At 35.9% G+C, this 11,460-nt stretch overlaps 1 protein-coding gene across 2 annotated transcripts in view; it reads right to left on the reverse strand.

Moving 5' to 3' along the window:
* The window catches only part of LOC109833906 (protein ANTI-SILENCING 1-like), a 30,308-nt gene extending 20,322 nt beyond the window's left edge, over nt 1–9,986 (reverse strand). For both annotated transcript variants that reach the window (XM_020401768.1, XM_020401767.1), the window contains exons 1-7: nt 9,758–9,986; nt 9,236–9,626; nt 7,158–7,326; nt 6,482–7,074; nt 5,579–5,605; nt 5,374–5,466; nt 2,771–2,852 (exon numbers count right to left, since the gene is read on the reverse strand). In XM_020401768.1, coding sequence (XP_020257357.1) covers nt 2,771–2,852; nt 5,374–5,466; nt 5,579–5,605; nt 6,482–7,074; nt 7,158–7,326; nt 9,236–9,626; nt 9,758–9,870 — 1,468 coding nt within the window. In that variant the 5' untranslated portion in view covers nt 9,871–9,986. The remainder of the gene's footprint in view (nt 1–2,770; nt 2,853–5,373; nt 5,467–5,578; nt 5,606–6,481; nt 7,075–7,157; nt 7,327–9,235; nt 9,627–9,757) is intronic.

An 11,460-nucleotide genomic window follows, 5' to 3' on the forward strand; every position in this document is an offset into this window, starting at 1 on the left:
CGCAACGCCACAGGCGTAGCTTCTCTCGTCGACTCCGACTCGCCGACGTCGTCTCAGACTCGCTGCCTGTTTGTTGCCTCGAATTTCTTTCAGCTGCCGACTCGAATTTCCTTCACTTGCCGCCAAGCAGCCACTCATCACCGTCTTCATGGCCGAGGCTGAACCATCTCCTCAGGATCCATCTCCTGCTTTGGGGACACTCGCACCCGTAGTGGAGGTATAAACTGAAAACCCTAATTTTGAATCTATGCTTTCAGTTTCAAGGGGAAAGATCTAAATTTTTTAGTTCTTGATGCATGCTACTAAATTGTACATTAGTGAGAAATAATTAGCTTAATTAGATTTTATGATTAAAAATAGATTTTCAGGGGGACTACAAATTAGATCATAAAAAATACACATTCTCACAAATTAGAACCGAACAAACCGAACCGAACAGAACCGAACCGACTTGTAACAATCAAGGTTTTAAATATCGGTTATCGGGGATTTATCGGATGGCCAAAATCCTTATCGGATAGCGAAAATCGGGGATATATCGGGGATAAGTAGTATTTATCGGAGTGATATACTGGATGGTATATATATAATATAATATAAAAACAAAAGTTAAAAACTCAACAAAAAACAAAAATCAAGTAAATCCCGCTGGAGATAATTCACGGAGTAGATAATTTACGGAGATTCTTCACAACAAGTCTCACAAGTAGATAATATTTGTTTAAAGAACAACAAAAATCAACTTAAAAAAAACAGAAATAGTTCGAAGGCGAGAAGAACTGATACATGTTCAAGTAAATCTCGTTGGAGTTCGAAGGCGAGGCGAGCGAAGTTCACGGAGATTCACGAAGGCAAGGCGAGCGACGAGATTCACGAAGGAAGTAAATCTCGTTGGAGTTCGAAGGCGAGGCGAGCGAAGTTCACGGAGATTCACGAAGGCGAGGCGAGCGACGAGGTTCACGAAGGCGGAAGCAGAGGCGAGCGACGAGGTTCACGGTTTGAAGTTCACGAAGGCAAGCGACGAAGAGGCGCAGAGAACATGAGATGGAGATAACGAAGGAAGAGGAAGAGCCCTCTGAGAAAAGGAGCAGCCGCCAGAGACGAAGTTTAGGGTTTGAAGGTCGGATTCACGAAGTTTCGGGTTTTAAGTTTCATTTTATTAACAAAACGGGTCAGGTCGGGTTTAAAAACTCAACAATCCAACTCAAAATGTCTGGCCGATAATCCCGATAATCCCGATAATTTAAGCCTTGCTTATCGGCCGATAAGTGCCGATAACGCCAATAACTCGCCGATAAACTCTTCAAAACGATAACCGATTACAAAACCAACTTATCCTAGTAGAGAGAGCTCCCAAATCCGATAACTCGGTCGATAATATCGATTATCGACCGATATTTAAAACAATGGTAACAATTCGGTTCGGTTTTGAATAATGGGTGTTTCAATTCGGTTTTTCAAAATTTGATAAAACCTGAACCGACCGACCATTTGCACAACCCTAATGGCTATCATATTGGGGTCGTGTTATGCTAATTTTGATAGCACCCAAGATGTGAACGTTATATGTCCAATTTAATTACTGGGCTAATTGCAGATAGACCCCCTTTACTTTATACCATAATTGTGGATAGACGCCCTATGGTTCTACTGGTGGAAACTAGGGATAGAACCCGACTCTTTTAAGAACAAAAAATTCACTCAAGGGGTCTATCCGTACGCATAGAGTCTATTTACAATAGGGTGATAGTACAATGGGTCTATCCGCAATTAAACTTTTAAAACTTGTATTTCTAAATTGAAAATTCATACATTTGGGTGAGATGTAAGACTCATAATGCCTAGAAACAACATTTCCAAATATTTCAATGCCTTACTCATAATGTGTCACATGGTAAAAATATTAATGCATAAATTTCACATAATCCGCAAAAAGTTTGGCTCATCTTGAGATAACACCAAAACCATTCAAGAATTTCTGCATATATACCCCTCAAATCTTTCATATTCGCAAAATTACCCCCCAAAACTTTGTATTTGCAAAATTTTCCCCAATTCCCTCACATTGATTTTTCCCACTCTTCCATATAACAATTTTAAATTTTTTAATGCGTAAGTGTTGCAAACCTATTGGAAATTATTGGGAATTTTGCCATTGACTTGTCTAAAAAGCATCATTCTTAAGTTGGAGCAGTAGAAAGATCTAATACGCAAGTTTTGATGGGTAATTTTGCAAATACCAAAATTTGAGGCGTAATTTTACAAATATTAAATATTTGAGTATATATGCAAAAAACCATAAATTTTTAAAAGATCACATAACACTAAGAAAAAAGTTGTCAGATAACCGCAAAGTTTTCCCCAAATCTATCAGATAACACCCTAATCTAACAATGTTTCTTTTTTTCCCCTTTTTTTAACATTCTTATAAGTTTTTGGTGTTATCTCAAATAGGCCACACAACTTTTGGGGTTATTTGAAATTTACCCAAAATTCATCTTTATAAAAAATTTGAAATGTTGTTTTGACAACATAAGGTACATGATCAAAACACAATGAAATCATTCAAGATCCTATTTCTAAATATTTAATATGTAGTATATCACATCAAATGATATAAATTTACAATTTGGAAACCCAAATTTTAGATATGGTTTGACATTTTCTACATCTTGGATGCTATAGATAATACCGCAGCTCAACTCCTCATATTGTATCTTATTATAAAGATTGTTCGCAACATGCACAATAGAGCTAATTTATGACGTACCATAGTGAGGATTATGGTACGGCGGCAACCTTGGAATCACCTTTGCTGAGCAGTTCAGGTTAAGATAATGATACATGATATCCTATAAAAGATAAGACGGATTCATTAATAGAAGTTATATCGGCATCTTGCTATAGCTTTTGAATGTACGGGTATCGTAGCATAATACAATCACATGATAACAAATATATAACAATAAATAAGAAACATTAAATATCACAATAAATCATAGGTACCAAATAAGATTTTGCAAGTGTTTGGCTTGTTACAACGGGAAGTGTTGTAACTATTGACTTTTTGGATCAGGTGCAATTATTTGTTTCAATGCAACAAAAAGATTTAGTTGCAACTATACTTGCAAATAAAGGTTGAGTTGCAACAGATGGTTAAACCTAAATTTCTATTGCCATTGAATTAAGTTGCAATTGGGGTTTTAAGATGCAACCTCAACTGCGACCAACCGAACCAAAGTCTTAACGACCCTTCTCATCACCTATTTTCTCTTTTCTTCTCCCCCCTTCCCCTTTGTCATTTCCTCAAGCCCTAAACTCTCTTTTGATTTCTTTAATAAAATCTGATTTGATCTTTAAAAGCTGATTTCTTGCATATTCGAGCATTGATTCATTGATGTCATCGTCATATCTCTCCCCCTCTTCAAGTGGAAAGCCAAGTCTCCTCAAAGTTGATGTCTTTGAGATGTCATCGTCCTCGTATATAACTAGAGCGCTATAGAAACCTGAGCCACTAGTAGGACGTGGACCGATGGATGGTAAAAATCAATGGGTAAGGGTATTTTAGGGATTTGGCCTCCTGTATTTAGAGACAAGAATACAGAGTAGAGAATTTTGGTGGAAAAAGAAAATCACGAGAGCATAATTATTAAATGAGTTAAGGAAAATGTAATATTTTCAAGAAGAATGTACTAATAAAGTTTCTATTTTAAAAAATAAGGTGGTAGACTGCTATTGGCTATTTGAAATTTTGATGTTTCCTTTCGGTCACTTAAAAATGAGCACGGCTTAGTTATTTCTTATCCAAAAGGTGGATTTCCTTGCTGTTATCGAAGAGATGAAGACATTCTTGGGAGATGTGGATGATTCTTTGCTAGTGATCTAGAGTTGGTAAAGCGATTGAAAGGGGAACATGAAGCAAACAATCATTAATTATGCACTTCTCAAACGAAAAAGCAATTGGGTTCATGATCATAAGCAACTTGGGCATATGAAAACGACATTTCTTATCATGTCATCTCTACATATTTATTTGCTAAGTCATGAATAGCTATGGGGAGAATATGATCCTGTTATGAACCGCCAAAGATGTACATATTGCTAGATTCCTTTGCACACATAGGGCGCAAATAATATAGTTTGGCGTGCAAGATCATGAGCAGGTCATATCACTCTAAAAGACAAAGTTCTAAAGAATCTCATATTGGACGGTAAATTTTATAGACTTGTGAATGCTTATAGTTGATGCTTTAAGTTGCAAGCTTTAAAGGCCCAATCAGTAAGGGTAAGTCTCTTATCATCCTTATGTAGTCATCGCAGGGAATTGTCATACATGTGACACATTTGTGACAAGGAGATTGACAAACCAAGAGGCATTGTGATTGCTATCATCTCATTGGGTTTGCTATACATACTCTAATGATGTGTGGATTAACAAATGCGAGCTTGGGCAAAACACGAAGGGAAAGATACTAAAACCACATGGATAAGTGACACCTAGAATTCAGTAAGCAAAACCTTAAATGTTTATGCTCTTATTTTTTGGCTATTAAGATTTATTGATAGAGTTTATCAACTCTCAATAGACTTTGTGACGATAAGCTTAAAGATATGAAGGACATTATGGATGTTTATAAGAATACGGATAGTTACTTCAAAGAAAATAAAACAAGTGATAGGCTATTCAATATTTTGCACATTACGACTTATCTCTCAATCCTTACTATTTTCATAAGAACGACGCACTGAAAAACTGTAGTCATGCTAAAGATGGTTTCTGGATGTTAGATTTATTTTATCACGATATAAACCCAACAATTGATATCTCTATATATGAGTTGGAGAAATACAAGAAAGGCAAGGGATCATTTGCTAGGGCAATCACTCTGAAGTAACGAAAGAAATTTGGTTTTATCTTGATAAATTAATTTTAAAAAAGCAGAAGTTTTTTTATAAGCATCCTCGGATTGCTTCTAAAAGCACCCACTTAAAAAGCAGAAGCAATTTCAATAAGCATGCCAAAAAAAATTCACTAAACACCATTATTGGCTGCTTCTTTAAAAAAATAAGCAAAAGCACCCTAAATAAAGCAATACCAAACTGCTCCTTAATCATGTAAAGCTCTTTGTTACGTTTTACATAATGTTTACCTTCAAAGTGAAAATCAAATCTATGTAAAAGTAAGTCCAGCGAGATCTCCGTAAAAGAAGCAAAAGTGAGCGCAAGAGTAAACAACAATGAGAACAGTAAGCAAAGAGCAAAAGCAGCTTATCATAACCAAACTAAAAGATACCATGATATCCATGGCATAAGACAGACTAAGGACCAAACAAATTAACTCATAGAAACAAACTCAAGGTGGCATAATAGTACCTCAATTTCTGTCGATGTGAAGGAGCGATCAAAATTGTGAAGGAGCACTAACGTTCCCTGTTCATGAGCCTTTTGTATCCTACTCTCCCAGGACTGCAATTTGTGCAAGACAGATTTAAAGTGGTTAAAAATTTTATTTTCTCTAGTTAAATATTTGTATAATGCATTAAAGAATGAGTATTAACTCTACTGGGAAAGCACTTACAAGTCCCTTGAACCATTTGCTCCTATCCTGCGAATACCCAAAAAAGATTCACAAAATGAGTTTTTCTACATCCTATGTAAAATAATAATAATAAACACAGGAGAATCGTATTTATCAAGAAATGGGAAGTTCCAATGCAAGAATTTGGAATGGCATGATTTTATGAATATATGGGTGCAAAATACACAATTTAATTGCAGAAAACAAACAAAATAGTAGCAATTACACCATAATGAATTATACTTTCAATCCAAATCTTTCTTTTTTATTTGAGCAGAACACCCATTTTTGTTTATTTATAACTGTGATGTTGTAACTTTGTGCAAATTAATCAAGTTTCAAAAAATTGCAGAGCAAACTATAACCATCTACATTAAAAAAACATATTAAGATCTTCAGATTTCAAAGTTAACAGAAAAAAAATGGTGGAGGATCTACACCCAATGCTAATATATAAACTATTGATTCCTACCACATGGAATACTCAAACAATGAAAACCCACAACCATGCTAACAAATATTAAACCTTCCTTCCCCCTGGCATAAGCTAATATGGTTCCTGTTCCATGCTTTGTTGATGCTACTTAACACACAATGCTTATGAGTCTGAAAATTATTCTTAGCATGTAACAAAGCAGCCAAAATAATCCATACTTCAAAACAAATGTTTGTTCTTTCATATATCTGAAAGGTGGTTGTTAAGGTTGCTAATCTAGTTTCAACAAGTATCCCTAAATTTTGGACTGAAGCTATGAAACGGCTTCTGTTGATTGAGAAAAAGCCTCTTAAAAAAAGAGCTGAATAAAGGAAATGGTTTAAAATGACTTTTTGTTCTCATCGTTATGACTTAGTTTGCTCTTATTTGTGTTACTTGTAAGAATCATGATGTATGATAGAACTCACCGTGTCTGGTCTTCGACTTACTTCAACCATCTGAGACTCTGCTTTTGTGTTATTTTTCACTGGAAAAGCAGAAGGCACATTCTGCAGCGATTCGCTGGATGAATTGACTTTCTTCTCAATCAGCTTCATCTTTTCAACATTCTCTTTGTGCAAGGAGATTGAACCTTTAGCAGAATCATCTTCATCAGATTTATTTGAATCAGTAGCATGTTTGTTCTTTCGTAAATCATCAGGCTTTGCAGAATCATCACTGATTCTCATCTTCTTGGAAGGTTTATCATTAGATGCAAAGCTATTAGTGCCTTCTATATCTCGAGAAGACTCAATTTTTGATTTTGTAACACTAGTCCCCACAAGACGACCTTCAACTTCAGCTTGACGCTTCTTTGTGATGGCTTTATCTTTTGATGATAAGGTAGGTCCAGGTTTATCAATCTTTACCTTGTTCTCCTCTGATTTTAAATTCTCTGAATTCGACAAAGCAATTGAAGCAGTACCTGCGTCTGCTTTTCCCTTAATATCAGTGCCATTTTCTTCGGTTATGGAAACAGGGCTTCTTACTTGGTCGTCCTCTCGGTTGAGAAGAGATTTAACTAAGAAAATTCACACACGACCAATTAGGGAGATGGAACTCATCCTTTCATACCACAAAAGGTGATGTAATAAGATGCATTACCTTCAATCCCAGCAATCTTTTCTGGTAATTTATCTGATATTATAAATTTCCCAACATCAAAAGTGCGAGAAAATAAGAAATCAGCCCTTTGCAATGCATCCTTGGAAGGCTGTGGGTTCCTTGTATCTTCTGACGTGCAGATTACGGAGCATTTGGCAGCTATAGATTCCTGGGGGAAACAGAATATTAAAATATATACATCTGACATTATGAAGGAAGTTAAAGGGGCAACATCAATTGCACATGCCAAACACCAGGCGTTCATCAAAGAACTTTTTAAAAAAGGGTTGTCTCAAGATAATATGCAAAAATACAGATGATTAATAATTTCAGAACTTTGTAGTTTGTAGGCAGCAAAATGAAAGAAGTGGTATGAAAGATGAGGGGAAAATAAGATGAGGAAAAAATACGATGTGATGTCATTTAAAATTTGAAGTCCTCTCACTTGTACTTGCAGCACGATTGGCCCGAATTCAACATAAGAGTGACTGACTGCAGATAAAGATCTACTATCTAAGCAGCTTGAAGTGTGTTCCGTAATCTGACCATTAACAAAGCAGCAACTCAGAGCCTACAGGCCTCCGTATCAACTTCATTGTATGTGGAGCCTCTGTATAGTGGCCCATCAGTTGATGATTCAAATTTGTCATGATGCATTTGGATTATTCAATATTCACTAGTTTAGAACAGTTGAAATCTACGGTTTTTTAACCCATTACTGCTTCAGATAAGATTGGTCAGTTTAGTTGGTTTAAGAGACATTTTCATAACTAATTTAGAGACGCTTCTATTCTTCATACTTTATTCTATCTTCATTTAATTTCTTAGGAAACTTTACATTTCCCTTTTCCTTGCTCATCCCCTGCAAGTGTATCGGAGCTATATTAATCTAATAGAAATTACTAGTCAGACTGCGTTAAACATTTTGTTTTTCCAATATTAAAAAAAATAAGCTTGTGGACCACAGTCCAAACTATCTAGCAATATATCTAGATAATGAAATGTGTCCCATTTACCAATTTCATAAGAGTGCCCTTCATGTGTCTAAATGTGTGTGACTGTGTGTATGCAATATGTAGATCCAAACATGTGTGCTGTGTGCTGCAAAGAAACATGCCAATTCTGAGCATTAAACCATCTATCTCTTCTATAAACAGGAATTACCAATATTACGGAAGGCGATAGGCGGATTAGGCTTTTGAGCCAGCGCCTAACACCTAACACCTAGACGCCTAGACCTAAGCCTGGGTGGTGTCTAGACGTTTAGCTATTTTTTAAATTATTTAATTATAATAATTGATAAAATTTTGTATTAGATTCATATAAATTTGCCAAAAAAAGATAGCAATTTTAGATCCACAATAAGCCATGCATATTTAAATACTAAATAGCCAAAATAATAACTAATAAGGTTATAGAAATTGCTATGAGGCCTAGCCGTTAGACCCGACGCCTAGAGCCTAGGAGGTTTTCTTTTATTTTTTAATTACAATAATTGATAGTAAATGGCAATGACTCGATGTTATAGAAAGCTTAGGTGTCAGACTAGTGTCTAGGTGGATTTCTTTCTTCATTTAAGCGGTGGTCAAGGACGTTTTGCTGAAGGTTGGAGGGGTAGTGAAGGTGTTCATATTTGTTGGTTAAAGAAGTTTGAAAGAGGTTAGAGGACGTGGAGGCTTCAACACAGAAAATCATGATCAAAGCCTAAAGGTGCAGTCCACATAAGCAGACAATGCTTCCCTAAACATTTCTAAAACCTAGGTGAGTAGCCTAGGTACCGCCCAGGCGCTAAGCGCTAGTTAGGCGGCTTAGGTACCACCTAGGCCTAGGCGTACGCCTAGTCGGACTAGGCGGAGACTTTTTAAAACAGTAAAAATTACTTAGATTTATAAACTCGGGCTATAGAATTGCGATATTCAGAATGGATACATGATAGATACTTCACAAAATTTATAAACTATCCCCAAAATGATATATAACTATGTATTACAAGCATCTCAATTAATACACAAAATATTGATGAAAATAGAGGAAATACAAACTCAGCCAATTAAACGATGGACCCAAGTATAATTTACCAGCGGATTAATATTTGCGAGGCCGACACCTTCTCCGGATGCTAAAAATATCTCCTTCTCTGACGGTTGATAATCCCCTAAATAGTTAACAATCTCACTGGGCTTGAAAAACCACAAGATCTTAACTTTCTTCTTTCCTTCGCCGTGCTCCCAAATTTTCACTATTTTCCCAATATACGGCTCGGTTTCGCCCCTCTTGAAAAGATACACAGAATCGTACAACCTGTAATCTACTTCATCAAATGTGAAAGATTCGTAGAACTGAACATCCTTCTTCAAACCGCCAACTCCTCTCTTTAAGCCCCATTCGAACTGAAGATCACCCTTTTTTGGTTCCTCTTTCTTTAATTTATCTTTCTCTTGTTTTTCTCCCATTGAAGAAACCAAGTCCCTTTAAATACCAAAAAATCAAAACCCTCAACATGGAAATTGGTCAACAAAGAGATAATGCCAAGTATTTAATAATAATTAACTACTGGTCTGAAAACTAGGGCGAAATTTTCCATAAAAGGAAAGGCTCACCGAGGTCGGTCGCGGACGGCGGTCCGCGGCGGAGGAAGGCCTACGACGGCGGAGGAGAAAGATTGGCGCTGGCGGTCCGGCTCTTCCACGGAGAAGGGATAGAGATTGAGCATTAAGATTTAGGGTTTTACTTCGGGTTCGATCCAATTTCAAACATTAAAACCCGAGACCAGAAGGCCCGCTCAAGCAACCCTAGGCTTGACAAATGATAGCGTTTTTAACTAGGGAGGCGCTACAGGGAGGCTACAGACACCCCTTACTCATACCACCAACCACACTGTCTATGCTACAGTGCAGCGGTCCTGTATGTGATTTTTTTTAAAATTACATGTGGGACCGCTCCACTGTAGCATAGACAGTGTGGTTGGTGGTGTACCTAAGAGTGTGTCTTTATCATTTTCTTTTTAACTATCTACCCTTTAAATCTACTTCACTATGCAAATGGAAGAACCCAAAATTCATTATTCATACTATAGTAAATGCTATAATAATATTTACTGTATCATTATTACTATAGCAAACAGGAAACGAAAAGATGTGGTACTTTAAAAAAAAGAACTGTAGCACACGAGAATACTGTAGTGTTTTTTGAAAAAATTGTAGCTGAAGCGGGATGTTGTAGTAATACAAAAAAAAATAAAAAAATAATGTTATAGTATTTAAAACCGGGATTACTGTAGCAGGGAAAAAAATAATATATCGTATGTCGTGCTTTGCACGGTGTTCACACTAGTGTATTATATTTGCAGACGTTTTCTGCGAATATGACAATTTATCAATTTGCCCCAAATATCTAAGATTGATTTGAATTACCCCTTTCTATTTCATTTTTTTTGAATACCCTTCTTATTTAATCCTTGTTTTCTCAAGGATAATTCCTACTAAACTGCATCTTTAAACTAGCCCTACATTATTATACACAAAAATGTAGGTCCTTCCAATTTTAATTGCCATCAAAGTTGATGAGTTATTAAAGACCCCACAATCTTGAGTGTAGTAGTTTAGAAGTAGTTTATAAAGTATAATCTAGTTATCAGTCTCTTTTCTCAAAAGCAAAAGATAATATGGCAAGTATAACTTCTTTATATCACAAATTATGTTCGTCTTTTATCTTTGAGTTTTTATATATTGACCATTGTCCTTTAAACCTTGGAAATTGCGTATTAGTTCGGGGTCTTACAACATAATGCTTCTAGTTAACACACGTTAAATTTGAGGGGAATATTCCATCACATCTAACAATTAGAGTGATAATTATACCCCTCTATTATGTTCTCAAACTTAGCATAAAACCTAATGCCTGCTTTTTAAAAAAACCTAAACCCTGGTTGAGTTCTTTTTCTTCAATAGCTACAAAAGAATCTTAATCCAAAGTTAAGATTCACGAAGGTTTGGAAAATTAGAGAAATGAATAGTTTGGTGATTGCTTATGTTGGAAGAGTGTTGTATTTAAAGAAAGACTGACGTCCACAATCTTCTAGTTCTCTTGACCATATGACCGACACGTGTTATGCATACATGTGGAATAAGAAAAACAAAATCAGATTTACTTAGGGTGTGTTTGACAATTCGAAAGTGTAATAAAAATGTGTGAGTTACTTTTTATTGCAAATGACTTTCACATCTATGTCAGCATACAAGTGAAATACAATGTTTGTTTGAAAAATTAATTCCTTTTAGAATCATGTGTGGTTAGCCATCCG

This window comes from Asparagus officinalis, chromosome 3 (assembly GCF_001876935.1).
Source record: "Asparagus officinalis chromosome 3, Aspof.V1, whole genome shotgun sequence".
In the NCBI taxonomy this organism is placed as follows: Eukaryota; Viridiplantae; Streptophyta; class Magnoliopsida; order Asparagales; family Asparagaceae; genus Asparagus; species Asparagus officinalis.